At 49.2% G+C, this 15,013-nt stretch overlaps 4 protein-coding genes across 4 annotated transcripts; 1 reads left to right on the top strand and 3 right to left on the bottom strand.

Moving 5' to 3' along the window:
* Positions 1–171: 171 nt before the first annotated feature.
* LOC4332935 (H/ACA ribonucleoprotein complex subunit 4) lies at positions 172–2,324 on the bottom strand. Its single transcript, XM_015775223.3, has one exon. The coding sequence runs from the start codon at positions 2,234–2,236 to the stop codon at positions 461–463; it is 1,776 nt and encodes a 591-aa protein (XP_015630709.1). The 5' UTR covers positions 2,237–2,324; the 3' UTR covers positions 172–460.
* A 1,141-nt stretch (positions 2,325–3,465) lies between these two features.
* On the bottom strand, positions 3,466–4,324 carry LOC4332934 (protein DMP2). Its single transcript, XM_015773500.3, has one exon. It carries the CDS (start codon positions 4,133–4,135, stop codon positions 3,554–3,556), a length of 582 nt encoding a protein of 193 aa, XP_015628986.1. The 5' UTR covers positions 4,136–4,324; the 3' UTR covers positions 3,466–3,553.
* A 4,099-nt stretch (positions 4,325–8,423) lies between these two features.
* Positions 8,424–9,892, top strand: LOC9272499 (probable transcription factor At3g04930). The gene has a single exon (XM_015777360.3). The coding sequence runs from the start codon at positions 8,528–8,530 to the stop codon at positions 9,659–9,661; it is 1,134 nt and encodes a 377-aa protein (XP_015632846.1). The 5' UTR covers positions 8,424–8,527; the 3' UTR covers positions 9,662–9,892.
* Positions 9,893–10,094: 202 nt separating this feature from the next.
* LOC4332933 (uncharacterized) lies at positions 10,095–14,239 on the bottom strand. The gene is made up of 3 exons (XM_015777359.3): positions 13,910–14,239; positions 11,150–13,787; positions 10,095–11,054 (listed from the first exon to the last, which is right to left on the bottom strand). Exons 1-3 carry the CDS (start codon positions 14,154–14,156, stop codon positions 10,862–10,864), a joined length of 3,078 nt encoding a protein of 1,025 aa, XP_015632845.1. The 5' UTR covers positions 14,157–14,239; the 3' UTR covers positions 10,095–10,861.
* Positions 14,240–15,013: the final 774 nt, after the last annotated feature.

The raw sequence follows: 15,013 nt of genomic DNA, 5'->3' as shown, positions 1-15,013 counted from the left end.
CTGCATTTTAAAGTTGTCACATTTCCAAGATAGATATCATACACCATCCAAGTAAGTCACACAACTGACAACACCACTGACCAAAACTAGCATTTTGATAGCTACAAAAGATCAAGATGAATGTTATTTCATCACCAAGGCAAGTAATTTCATAAATGAGGCAGCAGCATGTACCAAATCAAAAGACCAATAACTTCAATGGAGCAAAATTCATCACATCTAAGTGATAACTGGAACAGCAACACAAATAGGCCATCATGAGTGGGGCAATATAAAAAGGCTGGCCTAGTTAATTTGCATTTCATGTCCAAAGCAGTAAACGGATAGTGATATAAAAATGCTAAACTAGGCCTCTAGAATGATTATTGTTTGCAAGTGAACAACAAGCCAGAGGTCAGTGTAGACACCTCCAATCTGCAACCTACAATGTCAACGATCTGGCTAAAATTACACTCTCCAACTATTGTGTCACCTCTGCATCCCGATTCTTCTTTTTCTTCTCCTTTTTCTTCTCACTTTTCTCAGCTTCATCATCCCCAGCTTCTCCTTCCTTGCTCTTCTTCTTCTTTTTCTTCTTCTCACTGCCACCCTTCTCCCCATCAGACAACTCAGCCTTCACCTCTCCATCGGCATATGCCGATTCAGCCTTGTCCTTCTTTTTCTTCTTCTTCTTCTCACTCTTTTCCCCTTCCACTGCATCAGCCTCTTCCTCAACCTTAATCTTCTTCGCACTCACAGAAGCAGAGAGATCATCATCTCCAACCTTCCTCTTCCTCCCCTCATCAGCATTGTCACCTGCCCAGTCCTTATGCTTCTTCTTTTTCTTCTCCTTGGTCTCTTCAGCCACATCTGCCTCCTCTTTCACCTTTGGCTTCTCTGGCTCAGGTGCTGCAGCAATGCCGGCAATCATTGCATCACCACCAGCTGGAAGCACGGCATTGCGAAGCCACTCACTTGGTGTCTTTTCATTTGGCTTCCCATGCTTGTCAAGAAGCCCTTCAGCAACCATCTTTTTCTTCTTAAGCGCCACAGGCCCAAGCCCCCACTTCCTCGGGTATGTGTCCCTATCCATCACCACCCTCTTAATCTTGGCAACCGCTCCATGGTCACAAGTCGCCATAACAGCCGTGGTCATCTCCGCAATGCCGATCGCAATCGCTTCCCCCTTGGTTGTCATGAGAACCACCTCCTCCCCTACTTCAATCTCATTCTCGAATCGAAGCAACCCAGGGATCATGAGCTTCGCACCATAGCATATAGCATTCACAGCAGAATCCTTCACAACAAGCCTCTTGTAGCTAGTGAGCAGGACCTCCAGCGGCATGACGATGCGCCGCAGGTAGGACTCATCGTTGAAGTTGTCCATCGCCCACCTCGCGTCCATGACATCGTGCATCGTCACCATGTTGTCGGTCTCGCCGAGGATCCCCGACCGGACACGGCGGAGCTCCTGCATATGCGCGCCGACGCCGAGCAGCAGGCCGAGGTGAACGCAGAGCGTCCGCACGTAGGTGCCGGCCTCGCAGGAGATCCAGAACACGGCGAGGTGGCGGTCGGCGTCGTGCTCGAGGAGCTTGCTCTCGTAGATGGTGCGGACCCGGAGCTGCCGCTTGACGGCGGAGATGAGCGGGGGCCGCTGGAAGACGGCGCCCGTGAGCGCCTCGAGCGCGCGCGCGACGCGGGCGGTGTCGGGCACGGCGGCGTGGAAGCGCGCGACGCAGACGTACTCCTTGCCGGCGCCCTGCTGGGACTTGACGAGGCGGGTGGCGCGGTCGACGCAGACGATGAGGTTGCCGGTGACCTTGGGGTCAAGGGTGCCGCTGTGGCCGGTCTTCTCGACGCGGAGGAGGCGCTTGATCCAGGCGACGACCTCGTGCGAGGAAGGGTTCGACGGCTTGTCGAGGTTGATGACGCCGTAGCGGAGGTACTCGGCGATGGGCCGCTTGAGCGGGGAGTGGCCGGCGGGGAGCGGGGTGTAGTGGCCGGTGCGGACGTTGAGGCGGTCGTAGTTCTTGAGGAGGAGCGGCCACGCCGACGTGTCCAGCGGCGGCGCCACCGACTGCGGCTTGATCAGGTAGCCGTCGGCCTTGGCCTCCGCCGCCTCATCCACCGACGCCGCGGCGACGGCCAGGGAGGAGGAGGTGTCCTCCTGATGCTTCTTGCTCTTCTTCTTCGACTTGGTCTTGCCTTGGTCGGTGGCCGGGGAGGCGGCGGCGGCCGGCGGTGGCGTGGACATTTTGGGCAGCGGCGGCGGCGGCGGCGGCTAGGGTTTTCGCGGGAGGCGAATGGCGGCGGCGGGAGGGGGAGGAGAAAGGAGGAGGGTTTTAGAGGGGGAAGAGGGTTTAGTGGCGAGGTATTGTGGGCTGGAGCTGGGCCCCGCCTACTGGGCTTTTTCTGTGGGCCCGGCCCAACGTAACAACCCAATATGTTTGAGTTTGTTTGAGAAGATTTTTTAAAAACTTCGAATTGGAAACTGGGTTGTCATATTCCGAATGTGTGAAAAGGATTTACAGCCCGTTTGGTTGGGGGAAGTTTTTAGAAGGGATTGGGAGTTTAGAGGGATGAGGCTATTAACTGTTTTGTTTGGTTGGGAGATATGTGAATTTTGGTGGGATGGGGATAGGGAATTGAGAATGAACTCCCTCCTTTTCAATACCTGGGTAGGGGGTGGTAATTGGGAGGGAATTCCTCCTTTACTTCGTCTAAACAAATCTCAGCCATCCGTTTTCATTAATGACTTAATCTCCAACTAAACTTCCTATCAATTTCCACCACCTCTACCAAACAAGAGACTGGGATGAAAAATCAAATTCCCATCTTAATCTCACCGTCAATTCCCTCGTATAAACTCCCAATCCCCTTCCCTCAAGTTGCCAAACAAGCCATTAAGGTTTTGAGATGTCTCAGGTTTTGAAAAGATTGTTATTATGTATCGGCAATACATCGGAATGGTTGTGGCGTGGCAGCAACGAACACGAACGAAATAATATCATGCACAAAACTACAAAAGCAGAACAAAATATGTATATGTTTATGTATATGTATATGTATATATAAGTAGAGCGAGAAAGATGAACACAAAGACAAGAGTCATGTGTGCTAAATAGAGTACGTAATTAGGTCGAGATGGGTCGGCAGTGGTCACGAATCGACGGCGACAGATGAGAGCTATTAGAATTTCAGGCTGTTGAGTAGAAGCAAACCTCACGATCGAGTTGCCACAATTTACAAGCAAATACGAAATTTTCTGTTGAAGCACAGTGAATTTTTTTTTAAAAAAAAACAGTACAATTGTAGACTTTATTATGTTCAGCGGTAGCTCCTAGTATCAAATTACATGAAAAACAATCGAACACACATGTACACAGAGCCACTTCACACTTTGACTCGAGTCTCCAAATCCAAAGGACCAAACCCTGACATTGCAAAACACACGCACGCACGCACGCACGCACACACATAAAATGTTTAAATTAAGATTTGATGAATTCGAAATCAATTAATTAAAACACCCAAATTAATTAATAATTTAGTCGTCGTCGTCGACGACGATCTAGTGCTTGTGCTCGAAGTCCTCGGTGGCGCGGGTGGGCTGGTAGCCGATGCCATGGCGGTTGTTGGGGAACACCATGAAGGCGTAGCTGGCGACGCCGCCGACGACGGGTGGGAGCACGGCCATCATGGTGCGCTCGCTGACCTCGAGCGCCGGGTAGAGGCACGCCACGGTGTCGGCGTCGAGGAGGGCGATGGTGGCGAAGACGAGGAGCGAGAGCGCGGCGTGGACGAAGTCCCCGGCGCGGAGCCTGTACCCGGACAGGTCCCGCGCGGCGGCGTCCGGGTCGGCGGCGAACGTGCGGAGCCCCCTGGCGGTGACGACGCCGTAGTAGACGCGGCCGTCGGAGCCGACGTAGCTGTCGGTGAAGGAGGAGAAGGCGCAGAAGGCGCCGCAGAGCGCGAGGAGGGCGGCGCTGAGGACCCTGCTGTAGGCGGCGGCGCAGTGGCCGTTGTTGGTGACGAGCGGGCTGAGGAACTGGAAGAGGAACACCGTGCCGCTCGGCAGCAGCTTGATCAGGTCCGCCACCCCTCGCAGCGCCCTGTCCGCCACGCTCACCGACCTCGCCGGCGGCGCCGCCATCTCGATCAGCCCCGCCGCCGCCTCGTCTTGATCGATCGAACACCAAAGCTGATCGGTTCTTGGCTTTCTTGGTGCGTGTGTGTGTGAGTAGATTGAATGCTGGGAGTGTGATGATTTATATAGGTGTACGTGTGGTTGCTTGGTGCATGAGAATATATATTTGCGGGGTTAATTATATTACTCTATTTGGATTAGAGGTGATGTCCGGGGAGTAATTGAGAGGGTTGCTTGGAAGGATTAATTTTGGGGTTTTTCTGGGGTTGGTTTGCTTGCACTCTTGTCCTGGGGTGATGTGGATACCGATCGAAATCTCAAGGGCTTTTTGCATGCTTTAAGCTGGGACTAAGATTACTAGATCGGGGCGTGCTCTGCATTGCTCGATCGGCCATCTCATTTTTTTGTGGTGAGCAAACGCTTGCTTGCTTGGGCATGTCATGCGGAGGTGAAGAGAGGGCTGCAGGTTTTCGCTTGCTTTGTTTGGAAGATATGCGTGCGTGAGTGACAGCGTGAGTTGTTTCTTGTTGCAGAGTTGGAGTTGGGGCAGCAACGTGTGTGCTGGCTTGCTGCTGCAGGTCGTGTGTTCATGGAGAAGGGAATAGTGATGAACTGTGGGCATTGGTTCGAAACTTCGATCGGCTACTCTGCTGTATCATAATCTCCGGTAAAAAAGTGTGGTTAGTTTGTGAGTTAAGAACACTTAATTGTGGGAATTGGATTGGCAATGCATGCCTAATATATGGTTGCTCGACACTTAGCATGGCAAGGCGTGTTATGCACCGAGAGACTGATGCCGATGCACCAGACCTGAAAGGAACCTTTTGAAACAGTGAAATGTATGCTTTTGCGCATTTGTTTTCTACTATCTGCTAGTCTGCAACAGTGAAATGCAACTTATTATAACCAAAGAAAATGCATGCTCTGTGCAAATTTGAAACATGTTAATTATATCTTTGTTTTCCCAAAACATAAAATTTGCATCAAACATAGGACTTGTTTGACATAGCTCCAACTCCAATTCATCTCTTATAGAGTTGGAGCCTAACCAAACGGTTTCAACTCAACTCCACAACTCCACTCTAGATTCAACTGTTAGAGCCGTACCAAACAGGTCCATATATTCAAACTTTCCGCTACACATTCACCTACTAGCACCTTAGATTTGCGAAATTTATTTGTCGCAGAGCTTCTAGCAGAATGGTCAAGGACAGGCAGAGCAATCAACGTTTCCGTTAACTAGTTTTGAGTTTTGTAAGTTACTCACTATAAGACCAAAGAATAGTTTATATAGAAAAAATTCACAAACTAGTCCACTACACCCCAACTTCACTGCACTATTGAGTGCCGCTACTCTCAGCTCCCTCTCCCTAGTCCTTTTATCTAATCCTTCTATATCTACATACTATTACCATCATCGGGTATCTCTACTCCTTCGCCATCATCGTAAACTTTTGTCTCCTACCGTGCCTCGGTGACTCTGCCCCCAAATTATAACCGTTGACTCATTATCCAACTGCCAATACCATCTCACCCACATCCACACCGAAGCTGCTAACAACACCTTTTCAAAATCGACGTTGCTAATTTCATAGCACCACTCCTTGCTTACAATATTGATACATTACCTTACATTGATGCCCCCAAAAGATGTTGCCTCGCACATGGCCTCCCATATTGATGTGTCAACATAGGCAAAGGGCTTTTGACTTATTTCCTTTCTAGTTTGAGTAATTGAAATGTCAACTTAGTTAATATATTGTTTCTCCAATACCTTTTTATATGGTTAGTACTGAATTTTTACAACAAACTTTATATGTACATATAGAGTTTGTTGTAAAAATAAAAGCCCATATGTCCTCAGGGCCCAATGAGTGAACAAGGATATACTCCCTACGTCCCTAAATATTTGACGCCGTTGACTTTTTTAAACATGTTTGACCGTTCGTCTTATTCAAAAAAAATTAAGTAATTATTAATTCTTTTCCTATCATTTGATTCATTGTTAAATATACTTTTATATATACATATAGTTTTAGATATTTCACAAAAGTTTTTGAATAAGACGAACGGTCAAACATGTGCTAAAAAGTCAACGGCGTCAAATATTTAGGGACAGAGGTAGTATCTAGGATGGGACTAAAAATGGGTTTTGGTGGCAAGGTTGCAGTCTTTTTAAAGGCTTCGGGATTGATCTATCAAATATTTGATAATGCCAAGTCATTTTGGAGATTCGAGAATTGGTTTGGAGGTCCTAATATCCATATTTGTTATTATCTTATATAAATATGTCCAGTGCCATGCCTTGCTACATGCGACTGCTTCAAATAAACTACAATGCCTCCATGTCGAGGTGGACAGGTGGTAGCGTATGGATCTGGTGGTGGATCGGCACTGGTGGAAGCAGATGGTATGGAGGAATCCCTTGCCCGCCCAAGCCTCACTGTAGAGGCTCACAGCACGGAGCAGCGGCACCGGAGATACGGTGTTCGGGAGGTGGCCGTGCATCTACGACCGGTGCGGCGGGGCGGATGCCAATGGTGGCAAGGAGGAGGAGGAGGAGCTTGGGTAGAAGGTGTGAACGCGGCTGCTCCTCTCCCTCTCCTCCTTTTGTTCTCTTTCTCCTTCCCATCATTCCGATCTTGGTGCTCCCTACCACCGTCCTCGCAGTGCAGCTCCCAGTCTCGTCCTCTCCCAAGCGGGAGCAGTACAAACTGCGCTCGGCGTCGTTACAACCGCCGCTGGAGGAGCATCGGTTGGGCTCGGCTTTGGAGAATGGGTTGGTGGCATGGGGTAGACCTCCTTGGTGGGCGCGGGTGGGGAGCATGGGGGCGATTACAAGGGTGAGGAGGACAGGGGGTGAGGAAGGCGACATGGGCAGAGGGAGGGGGGTTTTGGGACAACGCTAGAGATAGGAAGGAATAATCGATGGTGGTACAGAGAAATGAGAGGAGGGAACGGAGAAACAATGACAAGCAAGCAGTGAGGAGAACCCGAGGAGGGAGGAGGCAGCAGTGCGTGCAAGCGTCGCACCGGATAGGAGGGGAGGGGAGAAGAAGAGGTGGATGAGGGTGACGATGGGACACGTGGCATATTTTTAGAGGAGCTGAACCCAAATTCTCAAGATGCCACGTGGTCCAATCATATGCCTGATTTCCAACCTTGAATTCGGTATATAAGATTCGGTGCCGCTACTTGCATCTTCCTCTCTTTAGTCCTTTTATCCAATCCTTCTATATCAACATACTATTACCGTCGTTGGCATCTCTACTCCTTCTCCACAATCACAAACTTTTATCTCCTACTGCGCCTCGGTGACTCAGCCCTCAAATCATAGTTGTTGACTAAGTATCCAACTGCCAATGCTATCTCACTCACGTGCACGCCGAAGTCACTAACAACACTTTGCGAAATCGGCGCCGCTAATCTCATATCACCGCTCCTTGCTTACAATGTTGATACACCACCTTACATTGATGCCCAAAAGATGTTGCCTCGCACATGGCCTCCCACATCGATGTGTCAACATAGGCAAATGACGGTTGACTTATTTCCTTTCTAGTTTGAGTAATTGAAATACCAATTTAGTTAATAGATTGTTTCTCCAATACCTTTTTATATGAATACAACATAATTTTATATGTATAGCGTTTGTTGGTAAAAATAAAGCCCATATGCCCTGGGGAGCCAATGAGTGAACAAGGACATAGATATATTTAGGATCTAGGATGGGACTGTAAAAAGGTTTTGGTGACAAGGTTGAAGTCTTTTTGAGGCTTCATGGTCGATGATCTATCAAATATTTTGATAATGCCAAGTCATTTTGGAGGTTCTAGAATTGGTTTGGTCTCAATATAGAAAATATAGAGTTGAAAAGATAGTGTTCTCATAAAAGTTTAAATTTGTGTGAGTGTAATAGTATAAGATAAGGCATCCTTTAGAATGAAGGAATTGAACTTGTTCATGTGAAAATCCTGAAAAATTTGTGCATTTCATAAAAATTTTAAATAGTAGGTACTACTCTCTGTATCACTAAGAAACAAACACAATACATCTTAATACTACGAATATGGATATGAACCAAAATTTTGTTTTGGCTGAACATCATAGTTTTGATTGAGCCCACAGCAGAACAAATCAAAACCAAGTTTTTGAAAACCCTAAACAAACACCTAATTTTAGGGAAGTTTGCTCCAAGATTTGTGCTATGTGACGTGGAGGGTGGAGATCATCCCGATGAGAACATGACCAGGTCCTACGATTTTTCCCCCCCTTGGGTCCGTCTCTCTCGGTCACGTGAAGCACGGAACAACCCAAATCCCACACCCCACCCCAACCCTAATCCCGACTCGAGCCGCAGCCGCGACCGATCCCCATCCGATCCGATCCCCCAATCCGATGCTCCCCACCGTCGTCGACGACCCCTCCGCCGCCGCCGCCGCCGCAGTCGGCGCGGCCGCCTCCTCCTCCTTCCCCGACGCCGACGTCTATGGCAACGGGGACTCGGACGACATCGACTTCCCCTCCGACCCCAACCACGCCACCACCCAGGCCTTCTCCTCCGCCGCCGCCGCCGCGGCGGCGGCGGGTCCGGGCGGCGGCGGTGGCGCGGGGTCGGGGTCGGGCGGGGAGCGGCGGCCGCTGTTCCAGCGGCTGTGGACGGAGGAGGACGAGATCGTGATCCTGCGAGCGTTCGCGGAGTTCACGGCGCAGCGCGGGACGGCGTTCGCGTCGCACCAGTACGACACGGACCCGTTCTACGAGGACATGCGGCGGCGCCTCCAGCTCGACTTCTCCAAGAGCCAGCTCGTCGAGAAGCTCCGCCGCCTCAAGCGCAAGTACCGCAACTGCGTCGACCGCCTCCGCGCCACCGGCCAGTCCTTCTCCTTCCGCTCGCCGCACGAGCAGGCCATCTTCGAGATCGCCCGCGGCATCTGGCGCCCCACCTCCGACAAGCACGGCCGCGACGCCGACTCCGACGACGACGCGCTCCCCGACGCCGCCGCCGCCGTCGCCGTTCCTGCCCCGGCCAACGGGGAGGTCAGGTCCCCTTCCTCCACAAGAGCGCAGCAGCGCCGCGGCCGCCGCAGGCGCACGGCCGCCGCCGCCGCCGCCACCGCCACCGCCGCCGACGCATCCGAGCCGCCGCAGCCTTACCCACCGGCTCCCGCGCCGGCGCCCGTCAAGGCGGAGGACGCGCTCCCGCACTTCTTCCCGCAGGGCGCGGCGGTCACCGCCACCGCGCACGTCCACGGCGTGGATCCCGCCTCGGCGGCGGCGTCGGCGGCGGCGAACGCGGAGGGCGGCATCCTGGCGCCGCTGTTCAAGGAGATGGTGCGCGCCATGCTCACCGCCGGGATGGCGCCGCCGTCGCTGGAGCCGCCGGCGCCGGGGATCCCGATGAAAGGGGAGAGGTGGAGGCAGCAGCGGATCCTGGAGCTGGAGGTGTACCTCCGGCGCATCGACCTGCTGCAGGACCAGGTGAGGACGGCGCTGGAGGAGCTCAAGTCCACGCCGCCGGCGACGCAGTGACGTCAGCACCTCATAGTACATTGTCGCTTAGCCTGACAGGGAAGGAAGATGAAGGTGTTTGTTTTGCAGATAGGATTAGCAGGAGGGGTTGGGACAGTAGGGGTATTATTATGATTATTCCTTGTGTGATTCTGATTCAGGTCGCTAAATATTCATCAGTCTCCCTCACATTCTCTGCTTCTGTCACATAAGAATTAGTAGTATGAATAAATAATTGAGTTATCAGAATCATCAAAAAGCTTTTCTGTTTTGTGCAAAATTTAATTAGTTGCCTGGTCCTCATCAGTTAGTGCTGCACTGCACATGGAATGGAACATCTTGAAATGCCTCTGTGAATTATGATATGATGATGATGTGATGTGTAGAGAGAATAGTGATTGCTACAGACAGAAAGGAGTACAGTTACAGAGAGTTGCATCGATCAGAACACAAAAAGCACCAAACAAAGCCCCGGATACTGACATTATTTATGCGAGAAACTGACGAAAAAAAAGGTGAAGTACATTTGAACAGTTGCAACACCATATGACAAGTTGCACACCCAACACCTAGTACCACATGACAGGACTCATCAAAAGAGAAGTGAAAGCAAGATGAGAACTGAAACATCCACCCAAGTTACCGATCTGGCTTCTTTGCGGTCGCAGTCTTTGCAGCTGCTCTGGGTGCGTTTCAGATGCTTACCATCAAGCTAAGAGGGCACCAGTTCCTGGGAATAGAACCACTGGAGTTTTGCTAATCCAAGGGCTGCCACATCACTGAAGATCAGGGCAGTAATGTAGTTCTGCAACCACGTAGTAACAGATAAGCCTTTTCCAATCGTCTTCTAAGCCCCCAGGCACTTCTATACAACTAGGAGGAAATTCTATACAACTAGGAGTTAATCCTACACAACTAGGAAGAGAGACAAGCTCTCTCTTGTACTGTGTATCTTGCTGATGACATAGAACCAATTTGATAGCTGAATTGCTGCAAAACCAGCATCTTCACAGTCCATTGATCTGGGGCATAATCTTCCCATAAGGGACTAGTAAAGTCTTGACAGCTTCTGGTGCCGCCCAACTGCTTACCGTAGAATTTAGATTGACTATTATTGCGGCATTCAGATAACCTTCAGACCAACGCAGATGCTGAAGATATTTTGTAGTCGCCATTCACCAGCGCACCAAAACATCCCTCCAACATCAGCAGAGAACATAATCAAGATCTAGCTTCTCCAACAGCGACAGCAGTTGCATCAACTACTGTTGTGTTTATGGACAACGGCTGCCAACCTGAAGAATGAGGCAAAAGCCATTTCTTCCTTACAATTATAATTTGCAAAATCTGGAGGACATCACCAAGGGCATGTTGCTGCAAGCACGATTTCTTTAAAATAGTCGCAGCTTGGTACCTACCAATAAAGGGAGAACATGTAATGGCGTGTCAAAGAACAGAAGATGAAATGATCAACACAAAAAAGAATGAATGGATTTTAAAAAGCCTCACCTTGACTGAGAATTCTTCATTGCTGACCAACCATCAGTGGATGATATGTACTTATGAACCGCATCTAGTGTCTCCTTCGAATGCTTTGCATTGCTATTTGTCACATTGACGCATTTCCAAATGCTTTCATCTTTCGCAACAAACAATGGCATGTCATTTACTAACTTCTTCATGATAACGGCTTGATGTCGAATGGCAAGCTCAAGAGCCTTCTTAACATCAAAACCTGATATATTCATCTCGCTGTAACGTATACAGTCTGCAATATTTGATTCCGTTGGGAATATCTTCTCAGCCTTCAGTATGTGCAAAGCATGTAATATATTTCTTATAGTAACTTCAGGCTCAGAAGAACTTGGTGGAGAGCCTTCCGTCTCTCCATGATCGCCAGTGTTTTGCATGTTGCAGGAAGGAGATCGGGCACACTGACGAGCACTAGAGTGACTCGGATGGAAGCTGACGACAGAACCAGGATGGAAAGTGGATCCGATCTCATGAGGAACTCTAAGATGTCCAGAAGTATTTGGCATACCAAAAGCAGTATAGTTAGAAGGAATACCTTGAAAAGGTGGCCTTTTCTCACTTGTTCCTGGAGGGCACTCAGAAATAGTCAATCTACTGAAATCAGAGCAAATATCAAGCATGTTTTGAAAGGTTAAGCCGCTTGGCGATGTTTGTATTTGAGCAGAAGGAACACCATTAAACCCAGTTGATGTTGGGTATGAGCTGCCAACATCTGAATTTACTGAGTTAGAATGGCCAGCTGCACTAGGAGGAATTGATTTATGTATTTCTGGCAAAAGAGAAGAATGGGCTTGCTGACATGCTGGACTATTCTGACCATTAATGTCACCAAAATAAAAAATCCCATCTTTTGGCATGCATTCAGTTGATAAGCTATGATTACTACCAAAGATGAACTCTGATCCCAGGTGCTGCAAATCAGTAGGTGTGACAGGTTTATTAACTGATGACAGGGAGAAGGGAGGATTTTTCAGCGGAGTTGAACAATTCGCTTTTGCCTCCTCCAGAGATTCAGAAATTGACGATGTTAACACAGATTTACTTGGATTGCTCAAGATGCTTCCTTTAGAATTACCAGAAAATCCTTTAACCAAATCTATTTCATTGTGTGCAGAACTAGATACAATATTTGCCTTCTTTATATATTGTTGACGCTGTGTCACCTTATGCTGATTTCTTGCCTTTGCCTTGCCAACCTTATCACCCATATTATAGTTACAATGAAGCGTATGTTGTGCCAGAGAAGATTGGGATTGCATAGAGGTTGAATGATAATGTCCAATACTAACACGAGAATCATTGGTTCCATCTCTTGATGCGAGCTCAGTTGATGTGCAAGAGGGCTGCTTGCCAACAATCAGTTCATGTGGTTCTTCCACTTTATGCAAATGAGTAGACAGCACTGGTGCTTGAGATGATGACTGGGGCAAGGTAAAAATACCTAGCGATCTCGAGTGATCCACCTTTGTTTCCTCCAGTGATTCAGAGTTTGGTGGTGGTAAGACAGGCAACTGATTCAATTTACTTGGAGTGTTCCCCGTGGAACACTCAGGCATTCCATCTGAATCAAGCTGATTGCTAGCAGGACTAGATGTAATATTTGTCTTCTTTACATACCTTTGAATTGGATTTGACTTGCTTTGGTTACCCTTCTTTGCATTCTTTTCAGCTATATCATACTCAGAATGAAGCTTACTCTTTACTTCAGACGATTGTGATTGCATAAACATTTGGTGATGATGTTTACTGAGACCAAGATCAACAGTTCCCTTTCTTGGTACAAATTTGACTGATGTGCTAGGTTTCTTACCTGTCATGTTCAATGGTCCAACTTGTTGAGAACTAGTAGACACCACAGGCTCCTGAGCTGATGACTGTGCCAAAGGAGGAGTTCCTAGCAGACTTGGGAGGTCAGCCAAAGGAGGAGTTCCTAGCAGACTTGGGAGATCGACCTCCAATGATTCAGAACTTGATGACGATGACGAAACAGAACTCTTATCTTGCTCACTACCAGTGCTTCCTGCAGAATCATCAGAAAATCCATCGACCACGACTACTTGACCTTGGTTATTTGTGGAACTCGATACTGCATTAGTCTTCTTTACATACTTTTGAAGAGGCTTCACCTTATACCGATCACATGCCTTCACATTACTGTCACCGTTACCACACACAGCATGAACTTTACTATTCGAGCACTTCGATCCATCCAAGCTCTTACTCTGCGAGCACTTCGATCCATCCAAGCTCTTATTCTGCGAACACTTCGACGCATCCAAGCTCTTATTCTGCGAGCACTTCGATACATCCAAGCTATTTAATTTAGGATTGCAATCCGGCAATCCATGCGTATGTGTGGACTCTACCAACAGAGACTCTCCAGCCACAAGTTTTTCCCAAGACCAGACAGTCCTCGCCGCCGCAGCAAGCACTCGAGATGACACATTTGAGGGCTGCGCCAGCAAGATACCGTATCGCTTCATCCTGAGCCTGTGAAGCAGGTCGGAGAAGTCCTGATCGCCCGAAATAAGCAAGTAATTGCCCGGCGGCGGGTTGTCGAATGCCCAGAAGAGCATGTCGACGAGCATCTTCTTGTCGGTTCCATCCTTAGCTCCTGCAAATTATTGGAGGTGGAAAAATCAATAGCCTTCTAAATATGATGCGGATTTCACACCAGTAGCGCGCAGTGAGCAAGTGCAGATGCTGCTATATTTGACGGAAAGAGAGCATTCATACCGGCGGGGACGTGGTTGAGGGAGATGCCGGTGGAGGAGAGGGCGGCCAGGACGGGCGGGGCAACGCGGGCGGCGTCGCCGTAGGCGAAGATCGAGACGGGGCCCGCGCACCCCGCGGCGGCGAGCGCAGCGATGACGCCGTGGGCGACGCGGTGCGGGTCGCGGCAGCACGGGGGAACCCCGCACCTGTCGATGTCCCACCACACCGACGTCTTCGCCTCCGCCGCCGCCGCCGCGCGATCCCCCATTGCCTCGGGTGGCAAGCCGTGGCTGCCGGGGTTAGGGTTTCGCCGGCGCCGGAGAGAGGCGGGGGAGGGGGAAAGCGGAAGGCGTCGTCGAGGCGGGTGGGGCCTCTTTTTATTGGTGCGCCGGCGCTGTCCGCCGCGGAGAAGGAATCGGAGTCGGAGACAGGTGAGCCTGTACTGTAGTCGATGTAGGCCGTCCGATGGAAGATGAATGGATCATATCAACTCTTCCACACTAAGAAATCGATAAGGGCACGGCTACGCAAAGACACAGGGTCTGTCCGGGGGAGTTTCTAGTTACCGCAGCTTCTTCTATAATTAGATGCTCACTAAACCGTTTAACTTCTAGAAGCTGTAGTTTTTATGTGAAATCATCACCCATTTCTCCCTTTATGTTTCATGTTCTTCTCTCTCTCCTAGTTTCTTCGTGTATGATAGCTTTGTTGTGACTTTTTTATTGGTGTAGTTGTAGAATCCATAAAATAAACTAGTAGTCAGAAGCTGGGAAACTCAGCTTTTTTAAATTCTTAAAAACTGGTTACCAACCAATTACTTTTAGAATCTTAAATTCTTCTAAACAGGCCCACTGCTATGTTCTAGTGTTTTACTGATCTTCACCTATATGAGTTGTGTCAAGGTAACTTGGCGGCTTCAGTGACAGGGCCGGCTTCCGTGCTAATCAAGTGGTTGCGTACCCAGGCTCAGTATATCTGTTGTTGTAGAACGAAAATACTTGTAAAATGTTGCTGGCGAAGAAGGAATACTCTTTGTTGTTCAGGCTTGACGTTGTCATTTACTCATCCACTACTTGACTCATGGCGGGAGATTTGAATAGTGTAACATTAATACAACTGTTGTAC

This window comes from Oryza sativa, chromosome 3, assembly GCF_034140825.1.
Source record: "Oryza sativa Japonica Group chromosome 3, ASM3414082v1".
Taxonomy (NCBI): Eukaryota; Viridiplantae; Streptophyta; class Magnoliopsida; order Poales; family Poaceae; genus Oryza; species Oryza sativa.
This window is presented reverse-complemented; position numbering and strand designations above follow the sequence as displayed.

Bases quoted from the DNA above. Each gene is read 5' to 3' on its own strand.
- LOC4332935 (XM_015775223.3), bottom strand. From the start codon at position 2,236: ATGTCCACGCCACCGCCGGCCGCCGCCGCCTCCCCGGCCACCGACCAA.
- LOC4332934 (XM_015773500.3), bottom strand. From the start codon at position 4,135: ATGGCGGCGCCGCCGGCGAGGTCGGTGAGCGTGGCGGACAGGGCGCTG.
- LOC9272499 (XM_015777360.3), top strand. From the start codon at position 8,528: ATGCTCCCCACCGTCGTCGACGACCCCTCCGCCGCCGCCGCCGCCGCA.
- LOC4332933 (XM_015777359.3), bottom strand. From the start codon at position 14,156: ATGGGGGATCGCGCGGCGGCGGCGGCGGAGGCGAAGACGTCGGTGTGG. The intron at 13,788-13,909 runs GTATGAATGCTC...AATAATTTGCAG, and splicing joins CCTCAACCACGTCCCCGCCG to GAGCTAAGGATGGAACCGAC. The intron at 11,055-11,149 runs GTGAGGCTTTTT...CTTTATTGGTAG, and splicing joins ATGAAGAATTCTCAGTCAAG to GTACCAAGCTGCGACTATTT.